This window comes from Natator depressus, chromosome 19 (genome assembly GCF_965152275.1).
Source record: "Natator depressus isolate rNatDep1 chromosome 19, rNatDep2.hap1, whole genome shotgun sequence".
Taxonomy (NCBI): Eukaryota; Metazoa; Chordata; order Testudines; family Cheloniidae; genus Natator; species Natator depressus.
The window spans coordinates 5,128,737-5,151,537 of NC_134252.1; the positions used below are offsets into that span (position 1 = coordinate 5,128,737).

The 22,801-nt window shown below is 45.2% G+C and overlaps 1 protein-coding gene across 1 annotated transcript in view; it reads left to right on the forward strand.

Moving 5' to 3' along the window:
- Positions 1 to 22,801, forward strand: part of CSMD2 (CUB and Sushi multiple domains 2) — a 536,547-nt gene that overhangs the window by 509,658 nt on the left and 4,088 nt on the right. The window contains exons 62-70 of the mRNA XM_074934462.1: positions 4,060 to 4,133; positions 6,124 to 6,235; positions 9,826 to 10,005; positions 10,676 to 10,741; positions 12,844 to 13,005; positions 13,774 to 13,886; positions 15,608 to 15,695; positions 19,570 to 19,708; positions 21,510 to 21,687. Of these exons, the coding sequence (XP_074790563.1) occupies positions 4,060 to 4,133; positions 6,124 to 6,235; positions 9,826 to 10,005; positions 10,676 to 10,741; positions 12,844 to 13,005; positions 13,774 to 13,886; positions 15,608 to 15,695; positions 19,570 to 19,708; positions 21,510 to 21,669 (1,094 nt within the window). The 3' untranslated portion in view covers positions 21,670 to 21,687. The remainder of the gene's footprint in view (positions 1 to 4,059; positions 4,134 to 6,123; positions 6,236 to 9,825; positions 10,006 to 10,675; positions 10,742 to 12,843; positions 13,006 to 13,773; positions 13,887 to 15,607; positions 15,696 to 19,569; positions 19,709 to 21,509; positions 21,688 to 22,801) is intronic.

Consider the following 22,801-nt stretch of genomic DNA (forward strand, 5'->3'; position numbering starts at 1 on the left):
GTGGTTAGAGCTGGAGGAAGACAGTGGATCTTCTTCTGCAGAGAAGACCAGCACATGGCAAACTCACCTTCCTTCTGCTAACTTGTCAGACCCTCCTCCCCATTAAATCTCAGAACAGATCTGGGTGTGGGCTCACCTCACTTGCAAGCTTCCCAGGCCCCAGATGCTTGTTCTGCCTATTGGCCATCCACACCGTCCATCCGTATTTCATGGCAAAGTCCCAGTCCCTGGAACCTGTGGGAAATTTTTTCTGTTGGGACCCAGGGCCACGTTTCCAGAAGCTCTCAGCACCCACAACTGGGCCAGATTGTCACGAGCTCCTGGTGGAACAAAGTAAAGGGCAGCATGTGTCCTCTGTAACATGCTGCATTTGAATGGGACCCAAAATGGCAGCTGCTCCCAGCAGAACAGGAGACCTCTGGAAAGGTAAAGGTGCTGTCCACAGAATACAGAACCATACGCGTTACTGTGCATAGCTGTGGAGTTGAGCTGCTGATTTGGATACAAATCCCCATATCCCTAACATATTCCTTGTCTGTCACTTCCCAGTGGTTTCCAAGGCCCCACGAAAGCTCAGAACAGTACATAATCATTAGTAGTCGTACCATTCTCATCTGTTTCTAGCTTCAGTATTTGACTCAGGCCTCTGAGGCAATGAATTCTACGGGCTGACGACATGCCATCTATCCCTCTAACTTGTCCACCTAACTATTCATTTCTAATGCCACGATCACCTTATTATCCAGGCACCAGGAGCAAAGAAACTGCATTGTTCTAAATTTACCTGCCATCAATCACATCCTTGGTCTCATATGTGGGTTGGTGTGATGAGGAAAGACTAATCAGATTTCATTCGACCATTCATGATGTTTAGTCTAGCAAGTTAGCCAAGTACACATGTACCATTAGCTATGCATGTAGGCATTTAACTACCACAGTTGGGTTCGCCTCCAATGTTTCATCACTTCTCCACGAGTCCTTATTCAGGGCCCTGTAATATATACTCAGGATGTGGCATCCACACCTCTGGAAGAGTGTAGCATTGAAGAGTGCAATAACAGTCGTTTGAATTGCCAAAGAAATTTACCTTCATACTTCAAATTTGTCTCCCTAATACAAATCACAGGAAGGGAAAAAACTTGTCTGCCTGTGAAAACCTTGATCCAACATGTCTATTTCCAGTCCAGGCAGCCGATAAAAAAGCATTATTTATTCAGATCCCATCCGATCTTGAGGTTCGTTAGATGGCCGGGCTCTCAGGTCCCCAAAATACAGCCTGGAGACCCAGATTTAATACACCTCACCTGGCGTGATCCGTCAGCCTCCACCTCATCTGTGGGATGGGACTTCATTTTAGTTAGTTAGTGAGTTTAGACGCTCTGATTTATCTGGGGGGCCTCCATCAGATGCCATGGAAACCGCACTGGTGATAAATGACAAAAGGTCAGCAGAGCTGAATAAGTGAAATGAATTAGCTTGTGTGTTGCAGCCCCAGACCAGCTGCACTTTGTATCCCTTGTTTACTGACTCAGTGCAGTTCCCAAGGACCTGCAGAGAGCTCAGGGAAGCACGTAAGGATGCTGTATGGAGAGGCTGATTAGTCAGGTCATAAGGAATAAAAATGCAGGCTTGTTAGTTACAGCTTTGGTGTGCCCTTTTCCTCTTAACTGCCATGAGGAGAGGGAGTGATCTCTGCTCCTGGTGTGTGTTTGATTGTGAGGGCTTTTCTCACTGTGTGTGTTTCCTATGTCTGGATACATCCGATTCATTTGAGTCTCTTTTTAGCTAAGGGAAAGAGTTACCAGGGAAGGTTTGATCCTGCTCAGTGCGGTTCAGAGTGCTTCACATAGCAGCTCAGTGTAAACCGGCATGAAGAACAGGCTCGTGGCCACAGGAGACCCCGATCCGGCATTGTGGAGAGTCTGCATGCACTCTTGTTGTCTGTTGATATCTGCCTGTCCTGTGCACTTATACCAGGCCCTCACCAAGCTGTCTGAGCCCCTACTAGTGCTAGAATTGCTAAGGTCGCAATCACACTCCCTGTTTTTATCCTGTGCTCCAGCACCCAGGGAGCTTGTGACTTACTTCTGCTCGGTGCACACGGCTATGGCTAGTGTTTAAACTTCAGTGCATCTGTGCACTGCCTATTCCTGCTGAGCCCAACTCAAGGACTCGGGATCAAGGCCTGAATGCAATGCCCATGTACATTGCCCACAGCCGATTTTTCACCCAGGTCACCTACTGATCCATCCATAGCTGCTGTGCTCAGCCCATTGGTGGGCAGAGTCTTAGTCAGAGCTGCTCCTCCTGTTCCAAACATTTCGCCCATTCTCAGCCCACTGCAGGAGAGGGGGCTTTTCAGCTTCACGCTGTCCTATCAAGCTCATAGGTTCACAAAAGCACACAGAGTTTGCAAAGAAATGGCACTTTGTCAGCCAGTACTGCTTCCCCAATGGATCCAGCAGGGGACTGTCCATCCTCAGTATCTTTGCTTGTGTGTTTGGGAGACGAAAAAACAAACCAACCAGTCAGCCTTGCTGCTGCTACCTACCAGGCAGGGATTACAGCTTCTTTGATCAGTTTGGAACTCGAGGACAAACTTGATACATTTCAGCTTTCATTCAACTGATTCACAGCTCTTGTCTTCGCACTGGAAGAAGAAAGTGATATATGCTGTAATGGCAACGGCAGGTATTTCTCCTGACTTGCATGTATCCATCTTCTGATGGATTGAGACCAAACTAGGCATAAAGAGAGATTATGTATCTGAGATGCATTAACATCTCCAGTCACCATCAATCACCATGAAATAGCAGGGTTCTGAGATGAGCGTTTGGTGACAGAGGCAGCCGAGCGGAATCCTGATGGAAAACCACACCGAGCAACTTTCATAACATTGCTTGTCCCCCGCAGCAAGGCAGAGAAGATATAAAGGGAGCTAGCACCTCTCGTAGGCCAAAACCAAAAGGTCATGTCAGAGCACAATTGCGTTGCCCATGGGTGACCCAGTACCATAATAACTGGAGCACAGATGGGACTTACATATCAAGACTGGGACCTGTTTCACTGCAGATTATTGTAGCAGAATCCAGCTATTCCAGGGCCGTGCATGGAACTTGGAATCTAACCACTATTATTCCCTGTGTAAACCCTGCCTGGAGCATTAGAAAATGAGATTGAACAAACAACCCTGTTGATAGAGAGAAAATGACCAATAAACCAAGAGGCTGCACATCAATGCGCAAAGTGACAACATCTCGGCATCGTCCAAACGGCCCGGGAAGGGGTTTTGTAATACTTGAAATGCTCAGATGGGGGAGACATTACCAATATGCCTTTAAACATGCTTGGATCTCCCATCCCACCCAGACAGTGATAATGGAACAGTCTGTTAGACATTCTGTAGTGCCAAGTGCAGCTGGGGGAACTGTCTGTGTCTCTAAATTAAGATTGTGGGTTGGGTCCTGCTTACCCATGGGCTTAAAGACACTCTCTAGAGGTGGTTGAAAAATGGGATTTGGGGGAGGATTTTTTACCCCAAAAAAATGGTTCCTGTTTTAAGTTACTAAATTTTTCCAACCACTCTTGCACTTTCCTCAACTACGGCCAGGTGACTTAGGAACTCCTGCTGTAGCTTTGGTGCATGCTATTGGAATGCGCCCAGGCCAGCCTGGGATGCCACGGTACCTGCTCCTGCACGGATCCCAGGTCTAATAATGTATTGAATCAACTGTTGCGAATGGTGTGTAGAACTGGAAAAGGGAGGGAAATATACCTCACTGGTGGATTTTTGTCTTGTTTATTTTTCCCTGAGGGGTGCAGTGCTTCCCGTTACACTGTGTTGGACCCACCACAGACTAAGAGACAGAAATAGTTGTTTAATTCTCTCTGATGGTACATATTAGTTCTGTCGCAAAATACATAAGTCCCACGTGAAAAGGAAGGTGAAACAGCTGTAGAGCGAGCCGGGAGGATGCGTAGCTCTGGAATGGATTTCACTAACACCCTCAGTGTCTGAGTCCTTTTAATATTGCTGTGTTCATTTTTTTTCTATTTAAGATCCAACTCTCACTACATGTGCAGACCCTGGTGTGCCGCTCTTTGGAATGCAGAACAATTCCCAAGGTTATCAGGTAATGTAATTACCATCATATCCCCATGTCACTTTCTCCATTACACAAGTACAAGTTGCGTAGACTCTGCAACCTGTACTGTTGTCGGTTAGCGCTGACTTGCTCAAGAAGTCCCTGGGACCTCAATTAGACTTCACGCCTATGGGCTTTTGCCAGAGTGTGCAATGATTCCACAGCGAACCTTCAGTGTGTTTAAGTATTAGATTTATGCTGTTAATTACGCTGCTAACTAAGATTTATTATTAGTAGAATTAGTATTAGCATTGCATGCCCTGTTTCCATTACTTTTAAATCCAAATCACTTAAGTGGCTTTACTAATCTCAGGCTTGATGGGCGAAGAAATCAATGTAATGTCATGGAGAGATCTCCTCCAGTTTCCACCTGTGCATTCCCATCCTGTGTTTTACACAAGACCCCTTACATACTAGGGTGGGATATGAGGAGGGATTAGTTAATTGGATGTGGGCTTTCCTCCGAAAGTGGATTTTTTGAGTAAAGCTGCTAATTTGTTACCTTGATCCAGGGGTTAGTGTGTTAATTCTAGGTTCTCCATTAATACGGAGATGCCGCAAGTGTGATTTTTTTTTTTTTTTTTGGTAAGTGGTGTTGGCGAGATTGCTGAGTCACACTGGTACCCATGCTGTGAATGAGACTGCTCTCTTGGGCTGTGTTAAGGAGAGCCGGTCATCATCAGCCAGGCGGAAACCCGCAAGAGCCTACACATGGCGAAACATCACAAAATCAGAATGTTTGTAGATTGGCTGATGAGGAGGTGGTACTGTGTGGGAGAAACTGCAGGGGAAAATCTTATGTTACTTTTGTCCTTGTGGGAGGCGGAAAGATGATCAAATGTGCCAAATTTCCAGTTGTCTTTGAATGTTGAGCCTGCAGAAAAGATTAGTAAGCACCCACACGTGCAAATGCCAGGAAGTTGTGATAATTGGAGTCAGAAAGGTGTGTACACCTCAATCAGTCATTTCCCTCTAATCCCTGTGATCACGGGTGAAGTCCTGGCAACATGCCCATTTGTCTTAAGAGCGGGCTAGGATTACACCCCACTATGTATCTTGAACTTCCATGTAAAAAACTGAAATAATGTTTCTGATAGTTTGTTAGTTTGGGGGATTTCTTTAATGATCAAAATGTTTAAGCAACAAAAACCCGCCAACAGCAAAAACCAACTAAAAAAGAGCAGAGTTTATACAGAATTTAGAAGTGAAAAGTGCTCTCTCACTTTTTTTTTTTTAATTTTTTAATGTATTCTGTCTTTAAAAGGAAATATTTGCTTGCAATGATGGAAACCCAAAAGAAATAGCATCATGCTAGGAGCCTATGAAAACAGGACCCGAAACTGACTAGTCTGGCTTTGCTGTCCCTGTAGAACAAAATGTGAAAAATAAACAATAATGGTGCAAAGTAGATTAGATTTTTAGAATCCTTTTCAGGGTCCATAAGCCAAGGTGGTATCTATAATGTAAGTAAGGGATGTTTCCTATTATCATTATTTATTTTGAATGTCCCTTTAAACATTTATCATAAGGAAAATAAACATTGTTCCTTAAGGCAAGGACCATATATCTTCTTGTGTGTTCACACTGCACTTCGCATAATGGGGCCCTCATCTTGACCAGGGCTTCTGAGTGCTACTGTAATAAATAACACCAGAGTAGGTGAAACGTGGACTACACATTTTAATGACATTTTATTCCTGGATTTTTTTTATGGACACAATTTTGATGAACGCTGTAATCAACATTTTGAAAAAATTTCAATCCGTTGTAAATAACTTGTGATGCTGCTAATTTGGGGGTAATTGTATGACAAAAAAGCCACACTCCCCTCTGTGAATGGAGCAGCACTGTGCCCACTTAAGCAAATGCAGAGTTTTTTCCAAGAGCTCTGAACACTCTGGGACTGGCGTAGAACACAGTGTGTGTCAACTGGTCGATTACACTGGACAATCCAGCTCTTTATCTTTTGTCGCGCTAGGTGGGAAGCATCATGTTCTTCAGGTGTCAGAAAGGATACCTGCTGCAAGGCTCAACCACTAGAACGTGCCTCCCCAACCTGACGTGGAGTGGAGTACAGCCGGATTGTGTTCGTAAGTGTCACGGGGAAGCTTTGTCTGTACTACAAGCCCCTTTGTCCATGTCAGCAGGCTTTACGCAGCGAAACTTTGGCCGTTCTGCGTTAGAGGCCAGGGGGCACTGAAATATCATATGTTCTGATTCTCTGTTTGCAAAACCACAGGGCACTTCTCTGCTGACATGGATACAACAGATGAGAACAGCCAGATTTGTTTTCTGGTGGGTTTTTTTTCCTTCAGCCAAAGAGTTTGATCTTGTGCCGAGATGAGGCTTGGTGTGTTTCGTACTTTTGCAACTGTGTTTAATGGCCAAGACACAGAATCTCAGGCTGGAGGGCCCAAGTAATACTCTTCAGCCAGAAGACCACTTCAGTGGGATGATGTTTCTGTAGATCTTGAATAAATTGTAGTTTATCTCATTCAGTTCTCCACCATCTTCTCCCTGTTATACAGGGAGGAATTTAATTCAACGTATTGAGCTCTAACTTGGTATCGTGGCATCTAGCGCCTCATCAGAAATATTAGAATTCTTCTCCCTTCCCCTTCTGGGGTGACTTATTACCATGATCTTATCCAGTTAATGTAATTCTGTAAGTGCATGTACTACATACATTTAATTAATAACTCTATATTGGCCCAATGTCGACTGAAAAGCTACACAATCTACAAGAACTAAACCTGCTGAGGGTATGTCTTGACTGCAAAAACAAGGTGTGTTCTTAACTCAGGTTAAAACAGCACTGAAGTCCCAGTAACTCAATTTTTAATTCAGGTTAGCAGCTTCAGTTCAAGCCTACTGGGGAGTCTGGAGTTGAACTCAAGCTGCTAACCCCAGTTAAAAGCCAAGTTGCTGTGTCTTTCCTGCTGTTTTAACCCAAGTTAGCTCAGGCAGGTTTAGAAAGCAGCTTTTACTTGCCCTGAAGACATACGCTTAGTGTGGTGCTGGCGGGCTGTGCCGTGTATGGTGGCGCCTTGCAACACATGGTTGGGGACACGTGACTTTAATGCAGGTGTCTCTTTCTGTGCGCTCTGAAGATGTGGAGATGCCCCACTGAAAGTTATACTGTAAGCATGGGCCCTTAACTGAGAATGGAAGCAATCAGGGTTATGTGAAAGCAGGTCCTTCGATGGGGTAGGAATTGGCAATTTGTTGTATGGAGAACCTTATTACTCTTCATTTGAGCTGCGGATGGGGGTGGGGAATCTCCTACCAAATGTGGATTGGGATTTTGTGCTATTCTGTTCTACTCAGCTCATTACACTACTTTCCTTACCGTGGTATGTGAACACCTTCAAACACTGGGCCTCACGCTGAATTTAACTTCAGACCGATCCCGCTGCCATGGACATCCATGGAAAAATTCCCAATAAGAGCTGGATCGGGCCCTTTACGGAACAGGAAAACGTCATTCATAGCCCAGTTCCCTTTAATCCCAAGGTCTTGTTCTCTCACTCCCTTGCTCCTAGAGTTCTCTTGAATGTGTTCTTGGCCTTCTTCAGTAGGTTATTTCAGATGTTTATTGTCGTTAGGGCAAAGTGTGCCTACCTGACGTGGCTTAATTGGGCATCAGCCGTTAAAATTCCTAACATGGAGAATCGGAGGAGAAAGATGCAATTGTGTGGTGTGTGGCTGCTTTGCCCTGGCAGAGAGCAGTGTTTCTCCTTAGCTTACCTTTGTAATTAGACTAGATCACACACTCACCTTCCTTGCTGCTGGACTGGAAGACACTGAGTATGAAAAGCAGCTACGGGTGTGAGTAGCAGTTAGTTGCTGCTCTTACGAGAGTTGAAGCAAAAATGTTTCTGTTGCTTGCTTATAGCAGGGAGAAATACCGACTTGCCATCTATCCGTTCTTCTTGAAGCCTCTTCTGGCAGTGCAATTCACAGGAGTAGAATTAGGTGCAGTTACTCTAATTTACTGAAAGCCGAATTATCATCTACTGATTAGCATAGAGCCAGGACTCCTACATAGTTACCTAGATTTACCATCTGATTTTCGGGGTGACTTTGGGCTAGTCATTTCTCTGTCTTTGTTTTCCCATCTGTAGAATGTAGATTATAATAACAATAATACTCACCACACAGCGTCTGTTGAGGCTTCATTCATGTTTGGAAAGTGCTTTGAGATCCAGAGAAAGGGAGAAATAAGTGGGAGGTTTGGGGAAAGCTTCCTACCAATGAGATGATTAGGTTTGTGTAGTAACCCCCCGCCCCTAGGAAACTGTGGTATGTTTAACAACAGGGCTGCATAGAGCAGTAAATCTCACACACACACACACACACACACACACACACACACACACACACACACACACACACACACACACACACACACACACACACACACACACACACACACACACACACACGATCTCATAGATTTTTAATATCTAAGGGCCAAACCCTGAAAGATTCTGAGTAACTATGGGAACACAGGTATTCAGCACCTCTGAAGATTTTAGGATGACCAGACAGCAAGTGTGAAAAATCGGGACAGGAGGTGGTGGGTAATAGGTGCCCATATAAGAAAAAGCCCCCAAAGTCAGGACTGTCCCAATAAAATTGGGACATCTAGTCACCCTAGAAGATTTGACCCTGTGATTCTGCAGACAGATAGGTATAAATTATTAGGTAGGAGGCCAGTCAATAGGGATCCTTGGAACAGAGGCGAAATAAGGAGAGAATCCATCACATGGCCACCGTGTAGAACCACTGATACGATCACAGCCTTAGCAGGGTTCAATGTTCTTCTGCAAAAGTAACTCAAGATTAAAGCAGGATTTGCCTTCAGGCCATTTTCTATCTGCATATTTACACGGTGACACTATGCTGGGACTACGGCCAAAGGAGGCAAGGGGGAGATTAGAAGATTGTCTTTCTTGGCTTTTTTGGCTAGTTAGGTTCAGATAAAGGACTGTGTAAAAATGGCCCCTTCTTGCCCTATGTATTCGCTCACGTGCCTGCTGACTTCAAGGTGCCAGGTCTTGCAGAGCGGCGGGAGAATGAGCTAAATTCTATTCTGCCTTGTGCATCGGCAAGGGCCTCTTCAGCACAGTTCCAATTTGGGGATCTTTGTACTGAGGAGGACCAAAGAGGTGTGGAATGAACAGGGCTGAGCTCTCAAATCCTTGGTAGAATTGGAGGCACCGCTAGCTGGGAAGCTCGTTCGTTGACTCATAAACTGATGGCGTATCAGAGAGTGAACTTGAAACCCGAGAGTGTGGCTTTTTCTGCCCATAGATGTGCACGTCTGAGGAATCCTACTGTTCCTTGACACCATTTGCAGAAGTGTTCGGGAGTGCACAGGCTCTGGTTCAGGAGACCTGCTGAAAGTGGCGCTCTGCGTTCAAACAAATGGGCGTCCAACTGTTGAGGCAGGCGTCTTTGGCCTGTTGAATTTCCTGTATCTGTGAGATGCCCAACCTGGTCATCTTCACTGAAGGGCTTCAGAGAGTTTTAAGCAGGACAAAACTTCCTTGGGTTCAATCCTGACCGCACTGAAGTCAATGGCAAAGCTCCCACTGACTTCAGTGGAGTCAGGATTTCACCCCTTGTGCCGATATCCAGGCAGGTCTTCTCATCTCCACCCTTTCTGTTTTTCCAGCTCATCACTGCAAACAGCCAGAGACCCCATCCCATGCTAATGTAGGTGCCCTAGATTTGCCCTCCTTGGGCTACACCTTGATCTACTCCTGCCAGAGTGGGTACTATCTCACAGGAGGATCCGAACACAGAACCTGCAAAGCGGATGGCAGCTGGACAGGGAAACCACCCATTTGCCTTGGTAAGAGCCCTGAGCCCGCAGGGAGGGAAGGGACCGATTGGCTTGGGTTGTGTCTTGGAGGCACAGGGATGAGCAGTTGTGATCCAAGGGGAATTTGCTGTCTCACAACATCCAGGATACATCTGAGAGAAGCTGGCAATAGTCTTGTTGTTTTGTGACTGCAGGTCTTGTATAAACGTATAAAGCCTGATCCAACTTGCGATGATGTCAAGGAAAACACTGTTATAGGCTTCAAAGCCAGGTGAATCAGGCTTTTTGACACCAGGGCTAGCAGCTAATGGAGAGTCTCTGTTTTACCTACATTGGCATTTGGCTCTGAAGAACCCTAGTTAAAGTCCCAACAGAGACAGACTCCTCACAGAGATGCAGATGGATAGGAGGGGAATTCCAGATCCCAGAGCTATTCCAGCTATTGACAGGCTGTTTGGGAAGCCGTTTGGGGTACCAGTTACTGGGGGTGAGCACACACACTGTGGGCATAAGAAATGTTAGCTCGATGTTTCTCTTCTCTTGCTGCTCCTTTCTGAGCTGTAACAAATATCCAAGCACTGGGAAATGAGTGTGAAGCGACTCCCATGCATAAATCATGCATTGCCACAAGGGAAGTGATTAAACCATACTTCAGTGTCCCGTAATATTAATTGGCTGCATTTTTGCCCATTCTTTTTAGCTGATATACGACCTAGCGGAAGACCGGTTGGCACTGCCAGGGATCCACCCCTTGCTAAAGTGTCAGGTACTGTAGCATGGCTATTTATGCTGTTGGAAGCATTGATATTCAGTCTTAACACAGAAATGTGGAAATAGAAGGTGGCAAGAAGCAATCTCCAGCTCCCCTGCCTTTCCCTGTTATCAAATCGATCGGAAGGCTAACAAATAGCTTTTAGATTGTTCCCTGCAGTTCTTTAAACTACAGGGCTGGTGGAAACACCCAGAGTTCCCTAACCACTGGGTTCTGTGGTAGGACCACACTTAGACATCTGTGAGAATCACAGCCCAAGGGAGTTAGGCACCTGACTCCTATTGAATTTCTCTTTGGCACCGTTGAAAATCTCAGCCCTATATGTCCCCTCGGAGTAGAGCTGGTCAGAATTTTTGAGTCAGAAACTTTTTTTTTTTAAATGAAAAATTGTTGTTGTTTTTCCATAAAGAAAACTTACCTGAAAAGCTGTATTGTTTGGGGGTGGGGAGTTATTTTTTATTTTCCAGTGTTTTGTCAAAACTGGAGATTTCAAAATATCAGAGTTTGGTTTTTTCCCCTTTCTCTCTCCTCCTTTTTTCCTTTATTCCTTTCTGCTGCCAAATACAATAGACTGAACCAGGGTTTGGGGGTTTTCTCACTTTGTTTTTCTTTTCATTTTCCTTTTACCACTTTTCAAAACTTCCTCAACACTGGACAAATTGCAGACAGAGGGGCAAAGGGACAAATTAAACTTACGTTTTCAAAAATTGGAGCAGTTCCAGGGGCCTTGGTCATTCATCTCTCCTGTTTACTCTCTCTGGCACACAAGTTAGGCTCCCAAGGAATGAAACGTTTTAGTCTAATGGAAATCTTTTGTGTTAGTATAGGGGTATCTGGGTGAAATTGAATGGCCCTGTGTACAGGAGGTGAGACTAAATGATCTCTTCTGGCCTTAAACTCTGTGAAAAGTTTGGAAATATAATATGGATCAGAGCGACAGTTTCACTTTTCCTTTCATGCTCCTGGGCAGAAAAAAAAAAGAGGGGGAAGAGGGGGAGATGCTAATTTTTTCAAAACATAAATTGCGATAATTTTTTAAGAACATGACAGGTGGGTCCATGTTCGAATCCTGCAGAATGGAAACCACATTTTTTCACCATTTTTTACATGAGCCCTTTGGGAGAGAACTTTAAAAATCAAATGTACTCTTTAGAGGAAGGATGATCTCATGATTAAGGCCCTAGTGTAACACTCAGGAATCCAAGGTTCAATTCCCAGCTCTGCCACAGGCTCTGTGTGTGACTTGGACCTTAAACTGCTCTGTGCCTCTGTTCCCAATCTGTAAAATGGGCATAATAACATTTCCTTTCTTCTGCATTTTGTCTGTCTTTAAATTGTTATTTCTTTGGCTAATACACTATGGCCCAGATTTTTAAAGGTACTTTAGTGTTGCTGTGCTCAGCATTGCAACACTTAACTCATTTAGGAGTCTCAAACTCATTTTCAAAAGAAATGTAGCACTTAGGAGTCAAAATCCCTTTGACAATCAATGGGATTTAGGCAAATGAGTTTTAGGCTCATAAATCACTTAGGTCTTGTAATGCTGAGCACAGCACCACATAAGTACGTTTAAAAATCTAGGTCTGTCTCCTACTATGTGTATATACAGCCCCTAGCATGATGAGTCCTCAAACCCAACTGGGGCCTCTGTGCACTACTGTAATACAAATATTATTAATACTTTTGACATTTTGTGCTGTTTGTTTTCTTTCTACCCTTTCCCCACTTGAACAAGGAAACCAGACTGATCAGTTTCCCTTTAGCTTCTAGTCTGTTACACTTTGTGTTTCTCATATGTTTAGCGAGATCTTTGTGTATCTGAGTTTCCAAACATGACAAACAATTTTCTATTCATATTCGATTTTTTTAAAATATATTTTTAACCCAGCTGAAATTGCACCTTTAAATAAATTCATTCCTGCGGATCTGCCTGTTGTTTGTCTTTTTTTCTGCCTGTTGTTTGTCGTCTTTTCCTCCCAAGGGATGTTCACAATATTATCAATCATACAACAATATGATAGGATATACCTTGCATTCATTCAGCTCTGCTCAAAACCCCCTCTTTCCTCCCCACCCCTCTTTCTTACTGTTTCCAGTTCCCGCTGATGTGTTTGCAAAGAATTCCCTGTGGAAAGGCTCCTATGAATACATGGGAAAGAAGCAGCCCGCTATGCTCTCTGTCACCAGCTTCGATCCCACTACCAGTAAAGTCAATGCTACTTTGATAGACCACAGTGGCGTGGAACTGCTGGTGTCAGGTAAGGTGTCCTAGCACAGCGGCTTGTATGGATCCACACTCACCGTGGCAGGTGCAGTCAGTCTCTTACACTGAAACGGTGGCCTTTGGAGTCACAAACTGAAGCAGCGTTGTTCTGTTTTGTGAATAATATTGATTGCCTGCTGGATCTTCAACAGAACAGCTGAGCTTTGAAACCTCCGCTCTTTGTTAGCGTTAAAGAGACGGAAACCAAGGAGTTGCTGCATCTGGAGTTGCTTGTATATAAGATACAGACTTTTGTTTGCTCTGATTCCAGCTGAAAGCCAGTCCTGAGCTCATGCTTGGGTCCCTTCACACTGCAGTGGCAGATTCACAATCAGTTAATACAAATGAGGTAAAAAGGCATAAACACCTCCTGCCTCATTATCCTCCGTTCCGTGCTTCTTATAATGAACTGGTTATAAAGCTTAAATAGTGACAGGCTAGATTCTTCCCGTCCTCCAGATGGTTTATTATCCTGTGGAGGTCTGTGGGGTGGTGTTTTGTTCTGGTTTTATCGCTTCGCAGTGACACTTTTATATGGTGCAGGAGTTGTTTCTTGCTTTGGGAAGAAGCAATTATTGTGCCACCATCTCTGGCTCAGGTAGAAAATTCTCTTAAGCTACTTTTATAAATCCAAGCATTATTGTCATCTCAGACTATTTGTTTCACTGGCTGAACCCCCGCACCTCCATATCGAAATATGGCACCTGACAGGTTTGCTAGACCAAGAATGTCTGATTGGTAAAACCCCTGTGTCCTTTTCCAGGCATTTACAAGAGAGAAGACATGCACCTGCTTCTCCAGGTTTATCAGATAACAGGACCGGTGGAGATCTTTGTTAACAAGTTCAAGAATGATAAATGGGCTTTAGATGGGCACGTAAGTATATCGGCACATGTGCAAATGTGTACTGTAAGTACAAAAATCTCTTGCATGGCAGTGTGTGTTAGTGTAGCAGCCCCTTCATGGGTTATCGGCAAAGTCTGACCTTGAGAACCACAGCACAGACCTCTGCCACCTGAGCTGAAAGAGTAACTCACTTAGCTGGTAGCAGTAGTAGGTTGTTATCCTCTGCTGTTACAAGGGGATGCAACGCTCTCTGCCAGGGCATTAGATTAACATTGCACAAGCAGCTTTTCTCCTATCACTTATGGCCATAAGGCTTTTCATTGCCCAGTGTTGTTAAATCTGCATGTTCTCCAGATAACACAAAAGGAGTAGCCAAGAAGGTTCATTCCAGCTCAGTATTATGTCTCGGTTCAACATCCAAAAGAGCTAATCTTTCCCTAAGGACTTGGCTTCCCACACCAGCTTTTGTCTCTGATAGCTTCCCATGCGCCTCAGAGGCCTCCTGAAGCTTAGGAGGAGGCTTCATCTGACTGACCCATGACCAGATGCAGCCTTGGCTCTGGCTACCTCTGTTATCTGCAGTATGTGCAGCAGTCATTACAAACAAGATTTCCCCCCTGAGGGACAAGTTGTTGGGTTGTTCAGGGTTTTGTTTTGCTTTTAAATGCTTTCAGCTTTCTGTGCAATTGAACTAAATTAATGCTATGCGTAAACTTGGAAGAGATTGCAAAGACGAAGCAAGTTCTGCTCGTAAACAGGTGGCTAATGTGGCGTCTCGGGTAAAATCCAGCTGCTGCGTTTCTCAAGCTGCTGTTGGGAGCCAAGCCCTAAACTTCATGTGCTGCGTCAAATGGCGCATTCCAAGGGTCTGGGTACTTTGCTGGTCTTGTTTTAGGGCAGACTCAACAGTCGGTTGTTTAGTGCCACTCTGCGCCTTCAGCTAGAACCTCCTAACAAACAAGCACTTTGCAGGCCTTCAGGACATCCAGTGGGGCATCCGTCTCGCTGGATGCCAGTATTCTATGCCGTGAGAGAGTAGAGCAAGACTACCGAGAAAATACATGGCGGGCTTCCATTCTCTCAATAGCTACCGCAGTAAATTCGCTCATCTTGCACGTCACAGGATTATGTTTCGAGCTGCCATTGCTACCGACTCCATCTGGCATCCGAGAATCACACTGGGTCCTTTCTGCATCTCCTCTCCTCACTATAAATGTTCTGCAATCTGAAACTTTAGCTGGCAATTGCTAGCCAAAGCAGAATAGACTCCTCTCATTCACCCAAAGCTGGGTTGGCTCTGCAAGACCAACAGAAACAACCCATTGGTTTTGGCAATGAAGTCAGCTGCTGAAGATGCTAAGATTAGATTTCACCCCTGTGCAAAGGGCCAGCATGAGACCTTTACACCTCTTGAACTTCAAAATAAGGCTTCGACTGAAATTATGTCTGTGCTCCCCATGCGGCACTGGGGTGAATTTCACCCTCAGAAAGAATATACATTGAACAGGAGAGAGTGTCATTTGTATGTGGCTACGCTTCTAATGTTAACCAAGCATATAATTAATGTTAATATCGGCTGTTTAGCTAAGTTGATCTTTGTGTGAGTAAATGTGTCCATGCTTTTGCCGCACACTGTGCTTTGAACAGATTTATGGCCTCACCACCAGGGTTGTGTTACATCTGCAGTAAGATGCAATGAATTTTTGAGATGCCATTGTAAATATGATTTATTTGGGCTCCCACGATTACAGGTCTCGTCTGAGTCGTCAAGCGGCACTTTTGTATACCAGGGCTTTGTACGCGGCAAAGGGTTTGGGCAGTTTGGCCTTCAGAGACTCGGTAAATTTTATTTTATTATTATCTCAATGTCCAGATGGTTTAAGCTGGATTTCGGCACTGGTGAAAGTTTGGAAACATGAAGCGTTTGACCATTCCTGCATTTTGGTTTTCAAATATACCGGGCCCTATCTTCACGTGGTGTAAATTGGCTTAATCCAACTGATGCTAGTGGAGTTGCACTTATTTTATACCAGCTGAGGATCTGGCCCAATATTCCTCGCTGCTTTGGCTGTTGGATCTGTCCATCTTTTAAACATCCGTGCCTCGTCCCTTACTCTCAAGGCAAGTAAGCCTCCTCCTGAAGCAAGGACTGACCTCTGCGTTGGTGATTTCATGCAAAGGATGTCTGGCCTTTCCAAAAAAAAAAAAAAAGTATGTTCTTAACTCAGGTTAGCTTACTCAGGTTAAAATAGCAGTGGAGACATGGAAACTCCTCTTTTAACGCAGGTTAGCAGCTTGAGTTGGAAGCCAGGCTTCCCTGCAGGCTTTCACTTGTGCTGCTAACCTGAGTTAAAAGTTGTTGCCATGTTTTCACTGCTATTGTAACCTGAGTTATGCCCAGGTTCAGAACACTCCTTCTTTCCAGTGTCGACGTCCCCTTACATCCACGGCGTAAGGCGGTAGCTTTCTCTATGGCAAGGGGATTGGCAGAGTCAATGAGGGCAAAATACACCTCTTTAAGGGTAGCAGAAAGATAAATATCGATCATGAAGCCAAAGGGAAAGACAAGCCATGTGGTCTAGTTGTTAGAGTAAGAGACTATGGAGCCAAGACTCCTGTGGATGAAATCTCGGCTATATTGGAAGCGATAGCAAAACTCCCCACTGCCAGCCAGAAATCATGCTACCTTCACAACCTGGCCACGCAGCCCAGGGAGTGACGTTCAATGGATTGAGGACTGGACTGGCAGCCGGCAGCCCTGAGGCGTGGCTCTGTCACTGTCCAGCCTTGGGCAAGCCACGCCACCTTTCTGTGCATCAGTTTCCGCATCTGTCTAAAGGGGGTGAAACTACTTTTCTGCCTCGTGGGGGTGTTCTGAGGACACAGTCAGGACTATTTCTGACACGTTAATGTCCTGTAGTGGTGGGGGCCTTTGCAGTACCCGGGTACAGCAGACAGAACTGGAGTCTTCTCAGAACGCTACCTGCTAGAGAAGTGACTCTTAGGTTTTCCATCAGCTGTTGCTTGCTAATATCTGAGGTATGATTAGCCTGCTGTTACTGCAGCGCCGTGCATGACAACATAAGCAGCCGCCCCGCTGCTCCTGTTCCGCCCCTGTCTGCAATCACCCAGTTGCTAGCGGGCCAGCACTAACATGGGGGCCCAGGGAACATGAGCGGTACTGGAGACATGTGCAGCCTCTCCCCTCTTACTACACCGCGCTCAGGAGACCCGAGTGCTGTTTGTTCGTTATAGTTCTCTGTATTTTCCCTGACTACAAGTGCCCCATGCAGATGCTAGTTGGCTCCTTTCTGGTGTCGTATGTCCAGAGGGCTCCGTCAGTACAATGTTAAGGAAAGTTTACAAGGGGGTTCTTACTTTTATTGTAATATGCCAATTTTATTATCTTGTATTTACACGGAGCACCTTTCCTTCCACAGACACCCAAAGGACTTTACACACTATACATAGACTCACTCTATGCATTAGAGATGGGCCCATAACAGAAATCACTCCTCCCACCACTGAAATGCAGCTACCTCTGGGGTGAAACTTGTCTCTTGAAAATTTGGGGGTATAGTTTCTGTGCACCAACCCACAGCAGGTGATGTTTGAGACTAAAACTTGATGCCAGTGTTTTCAAATGTTCATGCTTAACATGAGTTACTAAATCCATATTGAGGCACCTGGAAAGGTGACTTGGTTTTCCAAAGGCATTGAGAATGAAGGGTAACATTTTCAGAAGTGCCTGACTTAGGAGTCCAAGTGCTGTTGACTTTTAGTGGCTCCTGAATAACTTAGGTACTTCTCAAAATTTTACCCTGTGTACTTGCAGCACCCGTTGATTGCCGTGGGTATTCCAACAGCCCAGTGCCTCTGAAAATCAGGGCAATTTTATTTATGGTTGTATAGCTCCTTGGCTGCTTTTAGAAGCCCATTCTTTTCTGAGCAGGCTATACCCTTCCCCCTAAGGGATCTATCTAAGAGAGAGACAAACAGACTCCCTGCCCTTAAGGTCTCAGCCCTAAGTGTGCTGGGAGATCCTTCAGAAATAAAAGCCTGCCCTCGGGACACAACCTGTCCAGGGGCATTGTGCAAAGTCCTCCGCGAACAGGTCAACCAAAGCAGTTCTTGTCAGACAGTCCCCCGGTGGGGGCGAGGAGACAGTCGAATGATGAAGCAGGATTGTTTCTGGACCAGGTTTCCTTCAAAACTTTGGTTCGAGGGCATCAGCTATTTCCTTTCTCTCTTTTTTTTAAAAACAAGCTACAGCGATTTTCATCACTGTTTTATGTACAGAGCAGCGTTAAGCCAGCGCTTCGAAAACTCTGCAGTTTATTTCCATGGCCAGGTGCCAGCTCTCTCTGAAAGTAAATGTGTTGCATTCAGTTCCCACCACTTGCTCCCCAGCCAAACCCAGGAGAGACGTTAATAAGCAGTGACTGGCAGATTGGTGTTGAGGGCACAGGTGAAACTGGCTCCTGAGGGGAACTTTGGAGGGGCTCTTAGGAAACACCCCTTCCTCTGAAAACAAAGCCCTTTTTGGTGCTTCCCGTTCACCCCCTGAACTTGAGGCTCCCAGAGTCACTAGTTGCTTTAGAAAATCGAGGCCTTTACTTTTAGACTTTTTTTTTTACTTTATTCATTTAACAAAATACTCCTTTGACAGTAGGTTGGGTGCCAGCCTGAGACTTGGGAGACCTGGTTCAATTCCCTCCTCTGCCACAGACCTCCTGTGTGACCTTGGGAAGTTACTTAAGCCCAAATCCTCAAAGGCATTTAGGTTCCGAACTCCCATTGAAATCGGTGAAAGATGGGAGCCCAAATATCTCTGAGGATCTGGGCCTTAGCCTCTCTGTGCCTCAGATAATCATTAAAAAGCAGTTCATAGCCCTGCCCTGCCTCACAGGGGTAGGTGAGGATAAATTCATTAAAGATTGTGAGGTGCTCAGATGCTACGGTTGTGGGTGCCAGAGAAGTACTTTAGAGAGTACAGAAAATGGTTTGAGAGACACCGCTGATTCTTCTTAATGTTTTCAGGCTGGGATTTTCAAAGCTCTGGTGCTAATGCGAGGCACCGAAACAAACAGCCCTCTTTTCAAATGAGAGGTTAATTTTTGAAGGCACACCTGGCACTTAGGCACTTTTGAAAATATTATCCTACATGTCTAAATGATTTAGGAGCCTAAGTCCCATTGGCTTCCAATTGCATTTAGGGTATGATTTACAGAAAGCACCTAAGTCTCGTTTTCAAGAGAGACATAGGCACTTAGGAGTCTAAGCAGTCAATGGGATTGCAATTCCTAAGTGCCTAAGTCACTTTTGAAAATGGGACTTAGCCTAAATCACTGAGGTGCATTAGAAAATGTTCCCTCTCGCCTGTGTCGGGTGCCGTGATTGGTACCTTTGAGCATTCCCCTGAGAACCCTGCCTTTAGGCACTGACACTTCAGCATTCTGGTGTTCGTATTTTTACTTTACTTAGATCTTTGCTGTGTGGTTTGGTTTTTTGAACCATGAAGTCAGTGTTGAAACCTCAAACTAGGCAACATTATGCATTTTGTACGGTAGCTGCAGTCCAGCCTGCATATGAATCCAAAACTTTAAATTACCTTTACGCTGAAGCATGGAATGAACTTGTTCTAGCATAACTTGAGCAAACCCCAGTTCCCAGCAGCTGTGGTTTAAACGTATTTACTTTCGTTGTGTTTCAGACATCAGCATGATTGAAAATGATCCAGAATCAATAGGACATCATTTTGCATCAAACAGCAGTTCTGTGGCAGCTGCCATTCTTGTGCCTTTCATAGCCCTGATTATTGCAGGGTTTGTGCTTTATCTCTACAAACACAGGTAGGTTTCAGGAGCAAAGCGATTAAAAAAACCTATTTCATTGCTGGGCTGCGAGGGGCAATGTATGGAGAAAATGGGATCGAAAAGAGCTAGGTGCTGAGGGGAATATTAATATTTGCAAGCTTAGCTTAAGAGAACTCCTGATAGTTCTGCTTTCTGATGTGGTTGGTAAGGTGAGGAAATACTGTAGCAGCATATTTGCAAAGAACTGGGTAATTTAACAACTTCTAAGAAGATTTGTAGCAATGCCAGATTAGATAAGGCAAGCACATCTCATGCTTCAGAGTTTGACTGATCCTGCCGGTGTTGCAAAGAATTTTTTTTCTCAGGATTGGTGCTTTACAGTGAGAGTTGTTGCTTTGGTTTGAAACTTCATGTATGTTGGTCACTGCAGGAGATATGATACAGGACTTGCCTGCCCCAGGGTCTGGTCTAGGATGGCCAATCTATGTTAATGATGCCGTTGGGAATCTGGGCATTGCAATGATAGGAAAGCTAAGGGTGAGATTGTCAAAAGTACCGAAGGGGTTTAGAGGCCCAAGTCTCAGAGAATGCTGGTGGGATTTGTGCTGCTCATCGTCTTGGGTGCTTTTGAATGTCTCCCCTTCAGTCCATATGCTAGTGACCTGAGCATAATTGCTCGCTGGCTTACGCAAATGACAGATATTTACATCTTGGTAATGCTACTGCTGCACACCACCCGGGGATGAGTCCTACTCCTACTTTGAACTGAGACACAACAGTGGAAAATTGTGTCACTGAATGCTTGAGAACCTGGCCTGGTTAAGCGTAGTTGAATTACCCACAACTCCAGCTGAGGACAGTGGAAGTCCCAGTTGCTTGGCACCTTTCAGGATGACCTTGCAGGCTCAGCAGCCTGCAAACAGATTTCACCTTCCATTGTTTTTTTGGTTTGGATCCATTACCATTTCCTCACAACCCTTTGTCTTGAAAAGAACAAGATGAACAATGTGGTGGATGGGAGAGCTTAGTCTTGTTTTGCCTTACAGCAGGCAATTGGGTGTGTCTGAAAAACCTCAAGTCCCGATCAGATAGCAAGACCTCTTTTACAGACCTGTCCTGCTCGCGATTCTGGGCCAGATCCTCAGCTGGTGTAAATCAGCGCAGCTCTATGCAAGTCAATGGAGTTATGCTGATTTACACCAGCTAAGCATCTGGCCCTCCATTCCTGCTTAATGCCGTTGGGGCACCACCAATGAGGTAATATTGATACAACTAAGGAAGCACCATAGATACCCTGCAGGCCATTTGGGCACATACATCTGACCCTGCTCAAATGTAGTGAATTCATTATTCATCATTCATATCTTTCAGTGAGACTAGGTGGGTGAGGTAATATCTTTCATTGGACCAACTTTTATCGGAAGGGACAAGCTTTTGAAATTCAGAGAGCTCTTCAGGTCTGCGGTGGTTAACCAGAATGTCTAAGCTAAATACAAGGTGGGACAGATTGTTAAGCATAAGAGGTTCACATATACTGTAGGAGACCACTTAAAATGAAGTAGGCAATAAACACCTCTGCAGCCATAGGATAATGGAGAGTTAGCTGGCAGTGGGGTGTGTTACAAATTGTTGTAACGAGCCATAAAACCAGGGTTTCTGTTAAGTCCATGGTTTTTAGCATCCAGCAGACACTATTTAATTTAAGTTCCCAGGCTCATCTCTGAGACCTTTCAGTGTCATTTTGGCCCAGCATCCGAACTGGGAGAAATGGTCACAAGCCAGATACCGTGAGGAACTAGCTGTGATCTCTTTGGATTCTGTTTCTGGCACCCTGCAGGAGAAGACCAAAAGTACCATTCAACGGTTACGCTGGCCATGAAAACACCAACGTCCGAGCAACGTTTGAAAACCCGATGTACGACCGAAACCTACAACCCACGGACATCATGGCCAACGAGGCGGATTTCACTGTCAGCACCGTGTGCACGGCGGTATAGCACTCATCCTCTCGTGCGGTGAGTGTGAGAAAAGAAAATACTTTGATACTAGGCTGTTGAAGGCACCCACAGATCGGTCTACCTCCATCTATCTCGTTGGCCCAGCCGGGCTGCAGCAGTCACCATTAAAATGCCAATGTTATTATAAATAGGGTCTCTTTAATGGTGACCACTGTCTGTCTAAACTGACCCACTGTAATCCACACATGCAGTTTATACAGAGCCTCGCTTTTACTTCAACCCAAGTGCCGTGCTGTTAGTTGGACTGAAATGGGCGTCGATCCATAAAGACCCCTGTTTGCCTGGGAAAAACTAACATTTAATTGGCATCTTTTGGAATTCTAAGTCCAACCTCCCCCCAAGAGGCACATGCTCACCCCTCATTTTCCTCCTCTGCCCTTTTCCCGCCAGTGAGGAGAACAGACACCTGGTGGTGGTGCGAGGCGTGAGGGGTGGCAAGTGAGTCCAAAATTCAAACTGGAATCATTCCCTTCATTAAAATAAAAAATTACAGGCAGGGAATCTCGCCTAGTGGTTTCAGCAGGAGGCCTGAGTTCTAGTCTCTTGGGAATTCGGGGAGCGTGACTAGCCTTGCAGTGAAGGCGCTGAATTGGAACTCAGGAGATCAGGACTGGATTCCTGGCTCTGGCACAGACTTTCTGTGTGACCTTGGGCAACTCACTGAGCCTCTCCCTGCCTCAGTTCCCTCTGTACAATAGGGATAACAGCCCTGCTCTACCTCCTAGGGGCATTGGGAGGATAAATACATTGCAAGATTGTGAGGTGTTCAGATGCCGTGGCGGTGGGGCCCAGATAAGCACCTAACAGTTAGAAAGTTATTACAGTCAGATCTGTGACTCATCTCAGCTTTTGTTAAGGGAAGTAGTGACAGGTTCAGTGAGTCCGCTCCGGTGCTTGATCTCAAATGTTTGGGAACCCATCACTGGCAGGCAAATACACCAGGTTGTTATACAGGGGAAGAGATTTGAGATAGTCCCCAACGCCCTAGATCCAAACATTCAAACACTGGATCTCATCACTGCAGTTTGGTTCCATCTTTAAGCAGAGGCCGTGATGCTGTTTCTGACACTGCCTTATGCACAATGGGAGGAGAGGAGCAAGGTGGCCCAGT